The sequence below is a fragment of the Taudactylus pleione genome, unplaced genomic scaffold (assembly GCF_031769625.1).
Source record: "Taudactylus pleione unplaced genomic scaffold, aTauple2 ptg000155l, whole genome shotgun sequence".
NCBI classification, from domain to species: Eukaryota; Metazoa; Chordata; class Amphibia; order Anura; family Myobatrachidae; genus Taudactylus; species Taudactylus pleione.
Window position 1 is genome coordinate 10,674,193 of NW_028284557.1, and position 19,565 is coordinate 10,693,757.

Here is a 19,565-nt window from a genome sequence, read left to right on the forward strand (position 1 = left end):
CAGTGCAGGACAAAGCAGGGGATGGAGCGGGATAAAGCAGCATACAAAGAGTGGGCAAAACAGAGCAGGGGGTGAAGCAGTGATTAGAGAGGGGGGGTGTCAACCAGCTGGTGGACACTGAGTTCAACCAGCATATGCCGGGTCCCTTTACTAGAATATTTATTATTTGTTAACTAATGATGAACCATTTAGACTCAAGACCTCTCCCATGTTCTTTTACTATTCACTTTATTAATTCCGTTGCTTATGAATCTCTTCATTAGTTCTCAGAATTGTTTATATGACTTTTAAATCCAGTACAAACTTACAATTTTCAACATGTATGAGATGTTATCACGTGTAATATTAAGTATTGCATTTATTTATTAGAATGCTCTTGCGGATTCCAGTACATCGGGAAGACCACACGCACGCTAAAAGAAAGATTATCTGAGCATGCCCGGAACATTAAGAAGGGCATGATCACACATAATGTGTCATTGCACTTCAAAGAGAAGCATTCATGTGATATCTCTCATTTAACTGCCTTTTGTGGGATACAGGTTATACATCCAAATTGACGTGTAGATAATAGGGATGTGAGGCTGGCGAAAGCAGAGATGAAAAATATTTATAAGTTAAAAACTCTATCCCCTAGAGGTTTGAATGCGGATTTTGAAGTGAAGTGGTTCCTGATGGAATAGAACTTATGAACGAGTATTCATACAAATGGCATATAATAAGTGAGAAGCTAGTGGTCTGGTATACTACCTTTTAAAGAATAGTAATATTAAGATTATTAATGTGTATTCCTTTTTTCTTTTATATGTACATCTATGATGAATATGGAGCTTAACCCCTATTGTTACCCGAATGTATCTATTGAGCCGTATACAACTTTCGGAGTTGTGCGTTCCATCCCTCTACTCTTCCGTCTTGTGCGTTCCACCTATCAGCAACTTCTGGTTCTCATGACGAGTAGAAGTTGGAAGTATACTATGGTGCGCTCAGCTTTGATACGGAGGATCTTATGTGTGGATGGAACCGTTTATAAGAGGCAGCGGTGTTGTCCGGACTTTAAGTATAGATCCACTCATCAGCACTAATATTAAATTATGAGGGGATTGGATCTAAACCTCGGAGTGGACCTCGTAGAGAATTATACGGACTATTATACGAATTGTTTTCCGGAAAGGATATTCGTGGCTCCATGATTTTATGGGGATTGTAATTTTCTGTGTAGCTAATTTAGCCTATTTTTATCATTTATATCATGTTTTAGGTATACATTATTAAGTTTTAGGATGTCTTATACATATAGCAATATCGGGGTATCTGAATGAAGGGGTATGGAAATTAGATGTTTGCATCTAATGGATAATAAGGTGTAATATATGTTAATCACCTGAATAGAGAAATGGTATAAATATAATTTCCTGTTGGGTCTTAGCCACATCCTGAGGAAGGACCGTGTGATCTGAAATGCATAGAGCGTGGTGGACCTCTATTATACCTTAACAGAAGAGAATTGATGTCATCCGGCTAATTGTTTCCATCTGGCTGAGATTACCTTGACTCTCGGGTTTATATAAGGAGATCTGTATGCCTGTAATAGCCTCATCCTTCTGTTTTGAGTTTGCATATGGTAATCCATGTTTTATGCTTTTTATGGAATAAATTAATGTTTTTGGAGAAGCTTATCTTTTCTTCTTTGGAGACGGAGGTGAAATAAATTGGAGACCATCCCACCATAAAGATACCTTTATGTGAATGTGACAAGGGGTGTATAGGTGAGTCCCATTCCATATGCTCTATGTTTGTGGGGAGAATCGTTATAAGAAAGGAAGAAAAAGTTAACAAAAGAAACCTTTCAAGGACCGCTATGGTTTTTACTTGGTGAGTTCCTCTATCCAGATTAATCTGAACACAGCAGTGAATTGAAAGCCTGTGGAGAACACGAATTGGGAAAATTACATATCCCAGCTATACAAAACCTGTATGTTTTCCTGTGTTTTTGTTTAGACAGCGCTGGTGTATTACTCCATTTGTATATGTATAATTTTCAATATGTATTTGTTCACATTATTCCACACAGCGCCCACAGTTCATATTAAGCCACACAGTGTACTTTATTCAAATTATGTCAGACAGTGCCCACAGGTCACATTCAGGCTTGGACTGGGCTGCCGGGGAATCGGGTAATTCTCCGGTGGGCCCCCGGGGTGTTGTGGCCACGCCCCTTTCCGTGAGGGGGCGGCGCTTAGCGGGTCGCGAGCGGGGGGTGGGGGCATGCTGCTATGCATGGTCTGGCCCTGGGTCACTCACTTTCCGAGTATATCACTGTCGGAGTATGACAGTCAGTCCCTTACTGTGCCTGCAGGCAACAGCAGCCCCATGCAGTGCACCAGTGAACTTTCCCCTTCCCTCTCTCACTGTCCACTTCCTCGTGCAGAGACTAAGCTCCGCCCCCGCCAGCCAACAGGGAGCTGCTGCTGATGTTAAAGGAGAGTAGAAATGCTGCCTTGGTAACTGGGAAGAGGGGAGATTTCCATGCACAATACATGTCATTTCACTCTGAAAAGGTAACCCTCATTTTCATCATATCATTGTGTGTGTTTAAATTCATTATATATATATATATATATATATATATATATATATATATAAATCATGGGTGAAGAAACAGCAGCACTCCGGGAGTCTCTTTAAAACAAGTAGAATCTATTTAATCCATTATATGGGATAGCAGCGATGTTTTGGGGTAGTGTCACCCCTTTATCAAGGTGAATAATATGGCGGGGTGTGTGAGCCCGGGAGGTTCCTTGGACGGTGGTCAGTGTTTGCCTGGTGGAATATGTTACAATATCACATGGTAACCAGCCCACAGTTATTGTAAAAGTACAAGCAGATCTATAACATTGCATTGTTTTAGTGATACCTTTTTCATTGAATAAAAACGTTCATTGCACTATGGAGCGCCCCTTCTCTATTTTGCTCTAAACTATATATATATATATATAGAAGAGAGTGGCACTTTATAGAGAAAATGGTGCTGGACGGTTTTATATATTTATTGGCATTGGTTTGCGCAAATGTATCTTTTGTTTGATATAATATATATATATATATATGTGTGTATACAGACATACTGTATGTGAGTACATTTTATGAAATAGCTTTTTTTGGATGGGGGTGGGTTGCATGGGCAGTGGAGTGACCACGTCTGGGCCAAGGAGTTGGCGAGCAAATAGCAGGGGGCCCTGTCAGTGTAATGTGTACTGGTCCTCACAACTTCTGCTGGCAGACCTGGGGCCCCCTGCTTAGGTTGTCAGTCAGACTTGACAGCTGCCCCTTCCCAGTGGCACATACCTTCTCTATAGTTAGAGCGGGATGTACTAAGCAGCGTATCCGCAATGCGGTACATCCCGCCGGTTATCAGGTACATACCACGGTTGGGTACAGTGGTATGTACTTAGAATATCGCAAAGGACAGCTCTCCCAATTAAAGCTGTCCTTTGCGATGCCCCTGGGATAGAGGAACTTCTGGATTTAACATCCAAAAGTCCTTCTGTCGTCCATAGGTTTCTATTGAATAACACCACCTGACGATGACGTTACCCACCAGGACGATGCATTCCAGAGCTTTGTACATATGGAAAATGCGCTAAAACCCCCGAAAATTGCATTTTCAGGGCTTACTGCATTTTGCACTTTAGTACATCCAGCACTTGGAGACGGCCATCCTGAACTACGGTACTATACCACACTAAGGGCCTGATTCTGAGTCGTATATAATGGCAATATCAGATGCAGTGGAGAAATTAATTTTGTTTGAACATGCACCTGAGCCGCACCACAAATGTGTCCTGATTTTTCTTGTGCAGAGCCACAGTATGAATTTAGATACACGGTAGCAGAAATGTGTGTGGCATTTCTGGGTGGTGACTGGGAGGTAAGATGTGGGTGGCTAAATAGAAGCATGTAGAGTTTGTGTGTTATGATAGTGTTGCAGGCATGCCATTGTTAGTGGTTGCATTCATTGACACAGAACCAATCACATAGTAGGCTAGATTCAGAATGATAATCAGCATCTGCAATGGTTCTGGTGCAAGTTCGATGGTGCGACAATGGTGCATCTAAAGACGCAACGTATTGCAGCGTTTATGGACCCTGAAAGTGTGCACCTCAGTCCTTGCACATGTATGTCCACCATGTAAGGGCTTTAGAGTGCCTTTTGTATTTTGCATACAGTGCCAGAAACAACTGTGGCAAAAGACACAGACATGGATACGGCTGCCCCTGGCTTGGGCAGCCTGGGCAGAATAGAAGTTTTCCTGCTAGGGCAATATTGTAAAGCTGAGTACACACTAAATGATGTGTACCTAGCACAATGTCGTTTGTGGTGGGACCTGGCGGAGATGCTGGCATCGGCAAGCACATTTGCCAATGCTGGCAGTGACGGCGTTACGTTGGGGGCCATAATGCATTCGGCAACATAGCCTCCACTGACGATATCGCCTGTCGGACCTGCATGCAGGTACAACGGGCAATGTCGCTGACAATGCGCAGTAGCGACATAGCAGGTACACACTGTCCGGATCGGACAACAAATTGTCTAGTTTGTACCCAGCATAACAGTTGAGAATGTGTGTGAAATTAATAATCTTTATTCTAATCTGTGTTACTGAATGTGGAGAAGTCTGATGGCATGATAGTGGTAGGCGGAGAAGTCTGATGGCATAATAGTGGTATGCAGAGAAGTCTGATGGTATGATAGCGGTAGGCGGAGAAGTCTGATGGCATAATAGTTGTAGGCGGAGAAGTGTGATGGCATAATAGTGGTAGGCAGAGAAGTGTGATGGCATAATAGTGGTAGGCGGAGAAGTCTGATGGCATAATAGTGGTAGGCAGAGAAGTCTGATGGTATGATAGTGGTAGGCGGAGAAGTCTGATGGCATAATAGTGGTAGGCGGAGAAGTCTGATGGCATAATAGTGGTAGGCAGAGAAGTCTGATGGTATGATAGTGGTAGGCGGAGAAGTCCGATGGCATAATAGTGGTAGGCGGAGAAGTCTGATGGCATAATAGTGGTAGGCAGAGAAGTCTGATGGTATGATAGTGGTAGGCAGAGAAGTCTGATGGCATAATAGTTGTAGGCGGAGAAGTCTGATGGCATAATAGTGGTATGCAGAGAAGTGTGATGGCATGATAGTGGTAGGCGGAGAAGTCTGATGGTATGATAGCGGTAGGCGGAGAAGTCTGATGGCATAATAGTTGTAGGCGGAGAAGTGTGATGGCATAATAGTGGTAGGCAGAGAAGTGTGATGGCATGATAGTGGTAGACGGAGAAGTGCAATGGCATGATAGTGGTAGGAGGAGAAGTCTGATGACATAATAGTTGCATGCAGAGGGGTCATTCCATGGTAACTCACGTTGCAGGGTGATGTGGCGAGTGTGTGCATGACTGTCAAGAGCTAATGGAGTTTGTGTGAGGTTGGTTTTGTTTGCTAAGAAAGTGAGACGGGTCTTGCTTTGGAAGACTGTATACTGGAGTTGCTGATTGTTTGCTATGTGACTCTAATGTGAGTTACCATGGAATGACCCTCAGGTGTCTGATGGTATAATAGTGTTGTGCAGAAGAGTCTCATGGCATAATAGTGGCTTGTGGAGGAGTCTACATGCTGTCTTTGCAGGGGTTCCGTCTACTGGGTTTTCTTGTGCCATCTATCATGGTGTCTGTGCCTACATCCTTGTGGATTCTTTTTGCCCTGTGTATTTGCACTTTGTTGTTTCTGTTCATTCCTGTAATTGCTTGAAAAAAGTATCTTATGGAATATAGGGCCGGATTCAGACCCGTACACTAAGCCTCAACTCTCGCTATGGGCGATTGTCGCCCTTCTGCGCATGCATATGCGTCACAGTGCGCGTGCGCAAGCCAGTCATTGCGATCGTGAATCGTGCGCTCGTTGTACACAGACTGAGCGCTACTTTGAGTGACAGATAGTGCCGTTTGTGGGTGGTAACAGGGGAAGGTGCTTGTGAACAGGAGAGTGGTGCTGCGAACGCAGGCATGTCTGGGCGTCAAAACGGAGTTCAATGGGCGTCCATAATTAGCATGGGGGCGTCATTGTACGCGTCACCTGGTTGTATTTCAGCCTGCAGTGATCGCAGTGCTTGCGGCGGGGTAGGGTCTACCTCAAGCACAGCGTGCAGCTCTGATGGCTCTCGATGTTACTGATTAATCATACACTTCCTGGAGATGACGTGTGCTAAGAAAGAAAAGTGGGCGTCATTACACCAGCATGCGATCACTCTGCCGTCGCTCTCTAATACATATAGGGGTTGTCCTTACACCAGATGTGCGATCGCGGAATTTGCATACCCGGCCCCTGACGGCTGCGAGAGAGTGCAGCTTAGCGTCCAGGTCTGAATCGACCCCATGGCCCTCATTAACTCCATGGTCAAACACATTTAAACTAAAAATAATAATCCTAAAATAATATGTATTCAAAACGGGATTAATACTCAGTCCCAGTAGTTAGATTATTTTCAGTAGTTACATTTATATCATCCTCATAAAGTTCAAAGCTGTATTGGCATATCTATAAACACATTATTTTTTTATTAATGTCACTCTGTGGGGTCTATTTATTAATCAGGACAACCCTTTCACTGTTTTTTTTTCAGTATATCACTAGTTAACTTCTCCTTTATCTATTTACACATATTATTGCCAGGTCTCTGTTCACTGGGTACACGCACTTTGACAGATGGTTACACCACTTCAGCGGGCCCCTACTTTTGCAATCCCCTGGTGGGCCCTTCAGGCCCCAGTCCGACACTGGTCACATTATGCCACACATTGTCCCAGTTCACATAATTCCACATTGTGGTGGCCCTAGGTCACAATATGCCATACAGTGGCTGCAGTTCATGTTATGTCACATGTAACATTAATTATATTCCTCCTGCCCTGATATCAGCCAAATTATCACATGTTGATATAGTGCAACAAAGCTGTGAATTTTCAGGACAATCATTAAAATGATTAGATAATTAAACAACATACTGTATATTGTATAAAGCAAACAAGATTCTATCATTAACAAATATTTTTATTTTCCTTACTGTCTGTTCACAAAATTCTGCAGTAGACCTAAATTAAATCTTTCTATGTCCAAGCCTCTTTCTGGAAATGTTCCACTGCACATGTGCTGCTTCTCAATCACTTCTGATGCGTTTCATCATTACTGATTTCATCAGAACGTGGTTTTTGGATCACAATATCACAACTCCCTGATAAATTTAATAATAATGAAAAGCAATAAGCATGATTGTGTAGCAACAACAGGTGAAACCGTCAGCTAAACTCAGGATGATGCAGGCATTTGTTACATGATTTGTGTATATTATTTGAATATAAATTAAAGTGAATATTTTTGTTCTACTTTACTATCAACATATATTTACTATCAACATATATTTTGATCAACATATATGTTAGTAGGTATGTGTACTTAAAATACAAAAAATCCCTCATACTTCATCTTTTTTAAAATCAACTTAGAATTTACATTTACCAGCAAATATTTCATTCTATGAAGAATAAAGACCCAAACAGTTCTACAACTTCCCTTTCTTCTCAAATCAATTTAATTGACTCTGACCCTTGGTAAAAGCATTGAACTATCCCTCCCATATGATGTGCCTATCATATGCATCTTCTAAATAGTATTCAAGGTTTTTATCCCATTGGAAAGTATTGAGCCTGATCATTGCTGGATGTTGTTGTTCATTACCCTTTTATTAATGTCGAAAAAGATAGACTAAAGCCAAGCTGTCTCCATAAAGTGATATTTTGTGAATGTGTTCCATGGGACATAGAATGGGGAGCTGCTGCAGAGTGACTACTACCCAGTCTGTAAGGTGCTGTAAGAGGGAGGGGGACACTATATTGTGTGATCCATTCTGTGTGCTTGTGTATATATGTGACTTGCCTGTCACAGAAAAGCTTGTGGACATACTTGGGAAGTTTTATGACAGACTTCATCCTTTTCAAAGCCTGCTACAGATAGCTTTATTTTTGGGATGAGCAGATCTCATTGAATTTGGCACAAAGACCAAGCAGAGTCATCACATGCCCAAACCCATAATTTAAAGTACAATCTAATGAAGCGGGTTGCAACCCGTGAAACACATCATATGCTAGAGAAAATGGAATGCTATTTATGAAGTCTTTTTGGAATAATAAATTACCTTTTAATTTAATATCACACGGTTAGAAAATATTTTATTATCATCACAAAGACAGGCATTTAATATCGTAAAAAGTATATGGTGCCTATTCATCATTCTTAATGGGCCCATTACATGTTTCTGCATGTTTTATATAATGGGCCCCTTCATATTTAGGGACCTGATAGGGCCACCTAATGATCAGCAAACTCTGAAAGCTAACAGTTTTCACAGTTTGCTTTCGAGAATCAACGTAATCTTCATCGTCAAGTAGTAACAATAAACAGAGGTATGTTTTCAATCATATATATATATATATATATATATATATATATATACAGTCAGGTGCATAAATATTGAGACATTGACAGAATTTTCATATTTTGGCCTCTATTCACCACCACAATGGCTTTGAAATGAAACAAACAAGATGTGCTTTAACTGCAGACTTTCAGATTTAATTTGAGGTAATTACATCCAAATCAGGTGAACGGTGTAGGAATTACAATGGTTTCTGTATGTGCCTCCCACTTTTTAAGGGGCCAAAAGTAATGGGACAAACTAAACAATCCTAAATCTAACTTTCACTTTTTAATACTTTGTTGCAAATCCTTTGCAGGCAATTACAGTCTGAAGTCTGGACCGCATAGACATCACCAGATGCTGGGTTTCATCCCTGGTGATGCTCTGCCAGGCCTGTACTGCAAATGTCTTCAGTTCCTGCTTGTTCTTGGGGCATTTTCCCTTCAGTTTTGTCTTCATCAAGTGAAATGCATGCTCAATCGAATTCAGGTCAGGGGATTGACTTGGCCATTGCATAACATTCCACTTTTTAGCCTTAAAAAACTCTTTGGTTGCTTTTGCAGTATGCTTCGGGTCATTGTCCATCTGCACTGTGAAGCGCCGTCCAATGAATTCTGAAGCATTTGACTGAATATGAGCATATAATATTGCCCGAAACACTTCAGAATTCATTCTGCTGCTTTTGTCAGCAGTCACATCATCAATAAATACAAGGGAACCAGTCCCATTGGCAGCCATACTTGCCCACGCCATGACACTACCACCACCATGCTTCACTGATGAGGTGGTATGTTTTGGATCATGAGCAGTTCCTTTGCTTCTCCATACTCTTCTCTTCCCATCACTCTGGTACAAGTTGATCTTTGTCTCATCTGCCCATAGGATGTTGTTCCAGAACTGTAATGTCTTTTTTAGATGTTGTTTGGCAAACTTTAATCTGGTCTTCCTGCTTTTGTGGCTCACCAATGGTTTACATCTTGTGGTGAACCCTCTATATTCACTCTTGTGAAGTCTTCTCTTGATTGTTGACTTTGACACATATACACCTACCTCCTGGAGAGTGTTCTTGATTTGGCCAACTGTTGTGAAGGGGTTTTTCTTCACCAGGGAAATAATTCTTCTGTCATCCACCACAGTTGTTTTCCGTGGTCTTCCGGGTCTTTTGGTGTTGCTGAGTTCTCCGGTGCGTTCTTTCTTTTTAAGAATGTTCCAAACAGTTGATCTGCCCACACCTAATGTTTTTGCTATCTCTCTGATGGATTTGTTTTGATTTTTCAGCCTAATGATGGCTTGCTTCACTGATAGTGACAGCTCTTTGGATCTCATATTGAGAGTCGACAGCAACTGATTCCAAATGCAAATGTCACACCTAGAATCAACTCCAGACCTTTTACCTGCTTAATTGATAATGAAATAATGAGGGAATAGCCCACACCTGTCCATGAAATAGATTTTGAGTTGATAGTCCCATTACTTTTGGCCCCTTAAAAAGTGGGAGGCACATATAGAAACCGTTGTAATTCCTACACCATTTACCTGATTTGGATGTAATTACCTCAAATTAAATCTGAAAATCTGCAGTTAAAACACATCTTGTTTATTTCATTTCAAAGCCATTGTGGTGGTGAATAGAGGCCAAAATATGAAAATTCTGTCAATGTCCCAATATTTATGCTCCTGACTGTATATATAGAAACACACTTGACAGCAGTTTTCCTTTTTCAGATGTCTTTTTACTGGTGCAAGATGTTATATCAGCACTTTTACATCCCGCATATGGCTCCCTGACACTAAGCTAACATTAGCAGCTCACTCTCACCTGGCCAACTAGTTCGGCATCAGGAGCACCTTCCCCCTGAATCCCACAATCTTTATGCATCATGCACACACACACACACACACACACACACACACACACACACACACACACACACACACACACACACACCAAACAGACCCATGTGGTGCAGTTGTGTTTTAAAGGTATCCAGCCTCTTTGTTCCAGGAGTCATGTTTTTTTATAGCTGAACATGGCAAAGAACTCTCTTTGCCACTATATATATATATATATATATATATATATACAATACATATAAAACAACGGGATAACAGTGTGAATAAGAGTAAAAATAATAGATTTAAATAGATATGAGTGGTTCGGATTCCCAGGTATCCGAGTAGATCTGAGCGGTGGCTCGGATCTTCCCATCTGACTCGGTTTCCCCTTCGAGGCAAAATATCATCCTGGTGGCGTTATATTCTCATGTGTTTTGGATACTATATATAAGGCGCTGTGGTCGGGACTCAGAGCCATTTCTTTTTTAAGCCTGCTGTTGTATGCTGTTCTTAAATCTGCTGTATAGGCCAGTGGTTCCCAAACTGTGCGCCGTGGCACCCTGGGGTGCATCTGGATACTTGCAGGGGTGCCTCAGGCTGGTGGTCAAGCACCAAATAAAATTATTTGTGGTCAATGTAATGTAAATGTGTGGACAAACAGAAGCTTAAACCTGTCCCCATCACAAAACTAAACCTAAGGATGACAGGTAAGCACAATTTGCTTCACTTTACTACTTACTACATTTTTTTCTGAATTTCTCAATAACAAACTTTCGGCTTAGGCATGCCATGAAAACAATACTGCTAGTCTAGTGTGCTGTGATCCAAAAAAGTTTGGGAACCATTGGTATAGGCTATGCTGTTTAGTTAATGCGTATATGAATAGGGAGTGCATGCTGCTGTGCTGTACTCTGCTGTATAGGCTTTGCTGCTTAGTTAAGGTGTATATAGGGGTGCATGCTGCTGTGCTGTATTCTGCTGTATAGGCTGTGTCCAGACTCCAGACTTACAAGTGGCTGTGCTGCTTAGTCAATGTGTAGTGTAGAGGGGTTGCACACTGCTGTGTGCTGTGCTGTACTCTGCTGTATAGGTTGTGCTGTGTCCAGACCCCATCAGTAAGACATTCAGGTGCATATATAAGCCCTGTGACTACACATAGTTGAATAGAGCTGTGCCTGTGACATCAAAAAATGAAACTAAATAATTGTATTGTTTGTATTGTTTGGTGTGCTTTGTTTTGCACATGTGCATATATAAGCCCTGTGGCTCCAGTCCACACAGGAATAGAGCTGCGACCATAAATTTTTTTTTTTATTGTTTGTACTGTTTGCTGCGCTTTCTCGTGCATATATAAGCCCTTTGACTCCACACAGTATGAGCCATGTGCCATATTTGTAGTTGAACTGCCACATGTTTGTGCCACCCACTGCTGTTGTTTAGCTTACTCAGCCAGCTAGTTCGGTGCAACCTTTTGGCCTAAACTGGATCAAAACAATATTGTGAGCTGTGAGCTGTTCAAAATTGATAGGAAAATTAGTGGAAAGTAGGGTTATTGAGGTAAATAATACTCTCGGAACAAAAAAAAGGCTTACATTATGTGATCTTAGCAAAAATGGACTGGCGCACATCTCTAGATTTAATATTTTAAAGTACTAAACAAAGGAATTTATATAACATATATTTAAAATTGCAACAATTCCTAAAACATATTACTAAAAATCAAAAAGCGAAAATTTATCCTAATGTGGAATTATTGTAGTTCACCAGATAAATGCTGAATTTAAATCACTTGCTCCTTCACTGCATACAGTGAGTAATAGTTATTTTGCAGTCATTAATGAATCACAGACATAGTTACCGCTTATCCAAAAGAGTCCATTGAGGTCTGTTGTAATAAGCCAAATTTGATCCAGTCTGAAACATTTTGTAAGAGACGTGTCACCGGTGAAAGAATCAATAATAGGTGAATTCCAGTGCTGGTGTAATTTAGTCAACGCGTTCCTCTGTCTTTGCACAGCTTCTGCAGAGGCAATGTGATGATCTTCCACATAAACACATAAAAATACCCCCCCCCCCCCTCTCATTACAACAAATCAATTAATCTGGAAGAAAATGGGTGGGTTCATACATAACAATTAAAACTCAAGGATTCAAACACTTTAGATACAACACAGATAGTATTCGTTGACAATCTTAAAAACCCTTCAAATCGGTTATCATATTCAATGCCATTATAACATGACAATGACGTCATGTGATCGGGCACTATGTTTACATGGGTTTTTGACATTACCATTGTTGTGGGTATATGTAGTCTTGGTATATTATATATACAGCACAGACGGTGTAATGGTTAGCATTACTGCCTCATAGCACTGAAGTCGTGGTTCTATTCCCACTACAGACCTAACTGTGCAGAGTTTGTATATTCTCCTTGTGCTTGCGTGGGTTTCCTCTGGGTACTTCGGTTTCCTCCCACACTCCAAAAATATACTGGTAGGTTAATTGGCTCCCAACAAAATTAACCCTAGTGTGTATGTGTGTGTCTGTGATAGGTAATATAGATTGTAAGCTCCACTGGAGCAGGGACTGATGTGATTGGCCAAATATTCTCTGTAAAGCGCTGTGGAATATGTGTGCGCTATATAAATAAATATTATACTAGATCATGTGATCATGGGCCGTATCAGGAGACTGCTCTTGTTGCTAATGATGCGGGTGCTATGGGAAGGAGTTCTGGGGTTGCAAAGAGGGATCCCTCCGCACATCATGACCGTCAGCTACGAACAGGCGTGACTCAGGATACACACGCACAGTTGGCCGACTACAGAGGGGTAAGTAATGATGCTACTTTTGTAGCAGTGTTACTGATCGTGAGAACAGCTGCTTTTCAAAGCAGTGGTCCCCACACCAGAACAATAGTGAAATGCTCCAGTACTTACTTATCCACTGCAGCAACTTACATCTGGCCCCTGATGATGGACCGGCCATCTATATCTTCTCCCTGGTTTACCTACTCTCAAGTGTAACCACATTATTGTTCATTTTACCTCTAAGGAGATACTGGATTCTCTTAGAGGTTGCAAATTATACCGGCTACCTCTATATCGAGGAGTGGGTCTGCTCTTACTTTTCAATGTGTTTGCATACGTGAGAGTCTTCTGTAAGAATTGTGTGAATGGTGTATCCAGAGCTGGATTAAGGGGATGATGTAGGCTCATTAAAAGAAGGTGCCTCCACTGTGTGCAGCAATTAAATGGCTCTGGAGGCATGGGACATACCCACTATGATGCCATTCTGGTGCCTATTTTACTCTTTGCTCCTCCTCACTTCAAAACCTGGCTACACCGCTGTTGCTGGGGTCCACATGTTATGGGGTTTCCCTGATATATTAGCACCAACCTTGGCTGGCATAACCTAGTGCTAGTATTGGTGTTTGCATTTTGGTTTCCCTATGTAGCTGATGACTAGCTGCTGGAACTATTTTTGTATTTCTTATGTTTAAATATTGTTAATTGTTTATTTATTTAACTTATGTTAGCAATGTCCATGCCAATAATTATCACCATTATCACAGATCTTGCACCAGGGAGAAGCAGCAGCAATATATACTCCTCCTGACAGTCAGTGACAGGTGTATAAACTGCATATTCTATTCCTACATGGTAAATAAGATGTATGTGTTGTACTTGGGTTAAGCTAGCCTGCCCCTTCTCTCCACGTGCCTTCCTCTTTATTGGTATAGAGTTGTAAGTGTAAGATACAGTAATGAAAAAGCATTTAGCAGCTAATATAAGACTAACATCAAACTCTACATGAGCACCTGAAAATCATGTACGAGTAGTTTTACATGCAGATAACAGGTCCATTTTAAATCTCTGGTACTGTACTTAAGGCACCCAAACATCTGTGCTTAATTGAGATAAATTGGCATTTTGCAGATGATTGTCCAAAAAAAAAAAAAAAAATCGTCAATGTATGGGGTTCTGATTAAAAAAAAGTGATCGGAATCGCTAAATTAGGTTGTCCAACATGTTGAAATTCAGTGATCAATCGGGACAGTAGATTATTAAGTTGGGTACACACTATATAGATATATCTGCAGATCGGGTGATCTGCAGATGATGGTCGTTCATACACACTAAACAGTCATCATCTGTGTGTGGCTGCGGGTCCCGGAGGTCAGGAGGGCGTGTCAGGGGCATGTCCCGGTGGGCGGGGGGGCGGGTGTGTACGGGCGGTCTGCAGACCGCCCGTACACACTTGCCGATGGACAGATATGTCTGCAGACATATCTGTCCATCGGCTGTGCAGAACTGCCAATGCGATATGTCGGTGAATGCCGACATTCACTGGCCGACGGGCAGCAGATATATTGGCTGATCAATTGATCGGCCAATGTATCTGTCAGTGTGTAACCAGCATTAGTGTATGGTAATGATTATCTGATTTGCTAACCATTACTAATAAATAGGGATGTGCGCCCGGACCATTTTTGCCGGATTTGGTTCTAATTTGTTGTCCGACTTTGGATTTGGATTTGCCAAACTGAAGTGACTGGCTTTGGATTTGGATTTTTTACAAAAATTTACAAAAAAAGGTGAAATCACACAAAATGGGCGATTTTTTCTTCCTAGAGTTTTATTAACCTCAATAACATTAATTTCCAGTCATTTAAAGTCAATTTAGACCACCTCACAGCTTATAATATTGTTTTCACCATTATTGGCCAAAGGTTGCAGTGACCTGGCTGGTTAATAAGCGTCAGAGCAGCTGTGCAGTGGCACAGACACCACAGTTTAAAGCACATCTTTGAAACATTGCCACACAGCAGTGACAGAAATGAAACCTAGTGCAAGATGGTATGGTGTATGGGCCCTCCCACCCACCCAGTAGGGTACAGCCAGCAAAGTCACATTTGTAGTGCCCCCAGTAGTATGCCCCCATTAGAACTTGAAGTGCACCTAGTAGTATGCCCCCAGGAGTAGCGTCCCTAGTAGTATGCCCCCAGTAGCATGCCCTCATTAGAAATGCCCCCAGTAGTACTGTATGCCCCCATTATTAGTGCCCCTTGTACTATGCCCCCAGTAGTATGCCCCATGTGTAGTGCCCCAAGTAGTATGCCCCCATTAAAACTTGAAGTGCCCCTAGTACTGTATGCCCCCATTAGCAGTGCCCCTTGTAGTATGCCCCCAGTAGTATGCCCCCATGCCTAGTGCCCCCATTAAAACTTGAAGTGCCCCTAATTGTATACCCCCAGTAGCATGCCCTCATTAGAAGTGCCCCCAGTAGTACTGTATGCCCCCATTAGTAGTGCCCTCGGTAGCAGCCGCCATCCCCCCATCCCATGAAGTGCCCCCAGTAGCGCCCTCTTACACAAACACACACAAAGAAGAAAAAAAAAACTTACCTGAATCCCCCTTCCTGCCATGATCGCGGCCATCCGCTCCTCTCTGCACCCGCAGCGGGTGGAGCTGGAAGACAGAGCTCATGACTGAGCTCCTGCCAGCTCACTCCTTTTATGCAGCAGCCAATGAGAGTCTGTCTGACTCTCATTGGCTACTATCTCAAACACACTCCCGCCAGTGTGGCAGTGTGTTTGTTACAGTGTAGGGCAGACCACTCTAACTGCATTCTGCCCTACACTTGTGAAGCCCTGACGTCGGATTCTCTCGTGAGGATACGATGTCAGGAGGCTGCGGCTCGGCCTCGAAGGGGGATCAGAGTCAGGCGGTGAACACCGGAACAGCGTTCGGGGTGGACTCGGATCCCCTATGTTCGGAGCTCATCCCTACTAATAAACTGACGAGCCTTTCAAGATTGGCAGATCTGTGATTGGCTAAAATGATCTGCAAATCACTGAAAACTATCTGTAATGTATGGGTGCATAATGGATTGGAGAATCTTTCAATCATGGAAAAAAAATCACAGAATCCGTGAATTGTTTTTTTTTTTTGGATTGCTAACTCATGACTAAAAATAAAGAAATGATCTCACCTGACTTTGAAGTTCAGCAATGTTCTTATAATAGTGTCTGTTGTCACAGCCTCCCGTCCATTTCTCAGACAGCTCTTTGATCTTCAGCTCTAGTTGTTTGTTAGACTCTTCCAGGGTCTTCACTCTTTCAAGATAAGCAGCTAGGCGATCATTCAAATTCATCAGGATTTCCTTCTGACTTGGACAATAGATGTAGCCATTAACCGTTTTCATTTCATGGGTTGGTCTGTGTCCAGTATCTTGGAACTTGCTTGTTCTTGCATGCAGTTGACTAAAAGACATTATGGGTGATAATGGATAAAAAGATGCAGCAGAGGTTAGGTTTGCAGACCTGCTACTGTAGAGCATAATGATTAGTACTGCAGTGTGATTATACTGCTCCCATAGTAACACAACATAAGGAAGTCTTATTGCTTAACTTTAACAGAATGTTATTGGCTCAGCAAGTAAACCATGTCTGCCAGCTCAAATTTCTCTCACCTTGGGCTCAATATAATCGTTTACCTGCTACTTAATTGACTTAGTTTGCATTAAGGGATTGGCAGGACTGCAGTGGGTGATTATTCAGATAATAGCTTTACTTTGGCCAGGCTGAGAATGCCTGCTGGAGGTCACAGGCATTCCTGGAATGCCAGTGGCCGGAGGAATATCTAATATCTTCATTTAACCTCCCAAGGAGTTAAACTGGTTCACCAGAAGGAAGGTAGTGAAACAAAGTTAGTTTTATTCATTGTTCCCTGGGGATATGTCATGTTGACTCTGGACCACAAGTTTTAGAGAATAATAGGCTATTATTGTGCTCTGATTACATTTGCCATGAGCCTCACCTGTATTTTTGCACATGCATTATGCATTACAATTAAGCCTTAGAAAACATGTTGCTTTTCTCAGCCTGTGAGAACTAGCAGGACAGGAATGATTGGGAATGGTTACTTCTTCGCCCTCAATGCAACTATTATCAACTGTGTGAATGCCACAGAGGGGCTAAGATATTTCAGTGCGTTAAATTGAGAGGTGCATATAATGTGGTCAGAATACGCTCTGGTGACCAATGGAAAATTACTTTCTTTACTAGATATGAAGATTTTTAATATTTGGTTATACCATGTATTTCAATGAATGTGTTGAGACATCTTGGACCAGTTATCATCATATACTTAGATGATATACTAATTTACTTGCAATGTACAGCGGAATTTCATAGTCATGTAAAATAGGGGCCTATTCATTAACACATAAAATTCTCTGGAGATAATTAGGTTTAGAACTCGCATGGAGTTCTACCTAATTACCAGAGGAATTCATCATTCCTCCTCCCCATAAGTATCTATTCCACAAAGCTGTAATTTTTGTGATGACAGCTTTTTGAAAAATAGATACTTTTCCCTGCCTGTTCTAACTTACTGCAGCTGTAATCAGTGCTGCGCATGCGCTGTTACATCCGTAAAAGCTGCGCATGCGCAGCATTGCCTACAGCTGCGGTAATTCTGTCCCAATTTTTTAACTTTTATATATTTATGAATATGTAGTCTATGTATTTATGCTTAATTGGGACTGACAAACAAGAATGCTTATCCCTGTCCCATTTAAAGTATTGTTTTACTAATGAGCACATATGTTTTTTATTCATGATTACCAATTTTTATTATGATTGGTTAGGAGTGGTATTTAAGAGCATCTCTATGAGCACGGTTGAAACTTACCTTCTGAGGAAACCGTCATTTTATCCAGACGGAGAAACGCGTAAAGGACAGCTACCACTGCTGTATACCTTCCACTTGGCACTTATCATTGGAATCTTATTCAACCTTAATTCCTTCTACACCATCTAAGTGAGTACATACTGTGCTGCAAGTTGACTGGATGAGACAGTGTCTCTCATATTATTGCTGTCCGGAGCCAAGTAACTGCAGCCCGAGCAAGACGAATAACCTGTGGGGATTTACACCTGTTATCTGACAATCTGCTTGGAGCAATAGTCGCAGCCGGAACAAGGTAAACACCAGACCAGCAATACCCCAGTGTCTTTTGGGAAGATAGCTGGGATCATATACCGGGACACTACAAATCCTATGTTGCTGCTGACTAGCTAAATGGAACATTCTTAATCCTATATTGCAATTGACTAGCTTACTTTACGGGATTGTAATCCTCACTAATTACACTCCTTCATGTGTATCACCTGGTGAGGGGTGATTACACATTGATTTCTGCATAAGATTGATACTGCTTGCCAATACTGACATTTGGTACTACGATTTCTTCAGTGGATTTTTGGTATACATGTTCTGTAATGCTCTTAAGTAATCAAATGCTAGTTTGATATGTCATTGTGGCATATCTAACTGTTTCTTACAAGTATCTGACCTGAGCAAACATGCAAGTGAGCTCTCCACTGGGGACTAGTCTGTACTATCCAGTGGCAGAACTAGAGAGTGGTGGGCCCAGGTTCAAGAATATGCTTTGGGCCCCCCTATGCAGTGCCCCACGTAATGGTACCCCTATGCAGTGCCCCCAGTAGTGCCCCTTATATGGTGCCCCCAGTAGTAGCCCGCCTATAGAACAAACACACACACAAAATAACCACTTACCTGAATCCCCGCTCCTGCGCCCGCCGCTGTCTGCTCCTCCGTCCTCCCGACCCTCTCTCACTCTGCACTATGGGAGAGACATCATGACATCTCTCCCATCAACCACTGCGGGAGCTGGAAGGCGGAGCTCATGAGTGAGCTCCAGCCTGGCTCCCTCTATCTACGCAGCAGCCAATGAGAGTCTGTCTGACTCTCATTGGCTGCCAAAACAAACACACCGCTGCTGGGTACAACGAGTGTACTACCTGGGGCCGGCGGCAGTGTTTGTTGTGTAGTGTAGACCGCACTCACTGTGGTTCACACTACACTGTTGGGCCTGGGAGACACCGGCAGAGGGTGCAGTGGCGCTGTTGGCTGCAGGGGCTATGGGTGTCTGCACCACAGTGGGCACCGGTGCAAGCCAGTTCTGCCACTGCTACTATCATCTGTGTTCCTCAGTTCAACTGGAGACACCTAATCCCTGCTTCTCCTCCTATCCCACTACTGTAGAATGCCAATGGATCCACTGAACTGTGTCTGTGACCCTAAGGACTGCGTCTGTTTATCGAGAGAGGGGTTGTAGCCTACAAAGCCTTTCATCTGGCAGCCAGGGAGATCTCTCCATCATGCTCTCTACTATTCATAT

At 42.2% G+C, this 19,565-nt stretch overlaps 1 protein-coding gene across 2 annotated transcripts in view; it reads right to left on the bottom strand.

Moving 5' to 3' along the window:
* The window catches only part of LOC148521801 (keratin, type I cytoskeletal 12-like), a 37,758-nt gene extending 21,061 nt beyond the window's left edge, over positions 1-16,697 (bottom strand). For both annotated transcript variants that reach the window (XM_088474751.1, XM_088474750.1), the window contains exon 1: positions 16,350-16,697. In XM_088474751.1, the coding sequence (XP_088330877.1) occupies positions 16,350-16,697 (348 nt within the window). The remainder of the gene's footprint in view (positions 1-16,349) is intronic.
* Between the last annotated feature and the right edge of the window lie 2,868 nt (positions 16,698-19,565).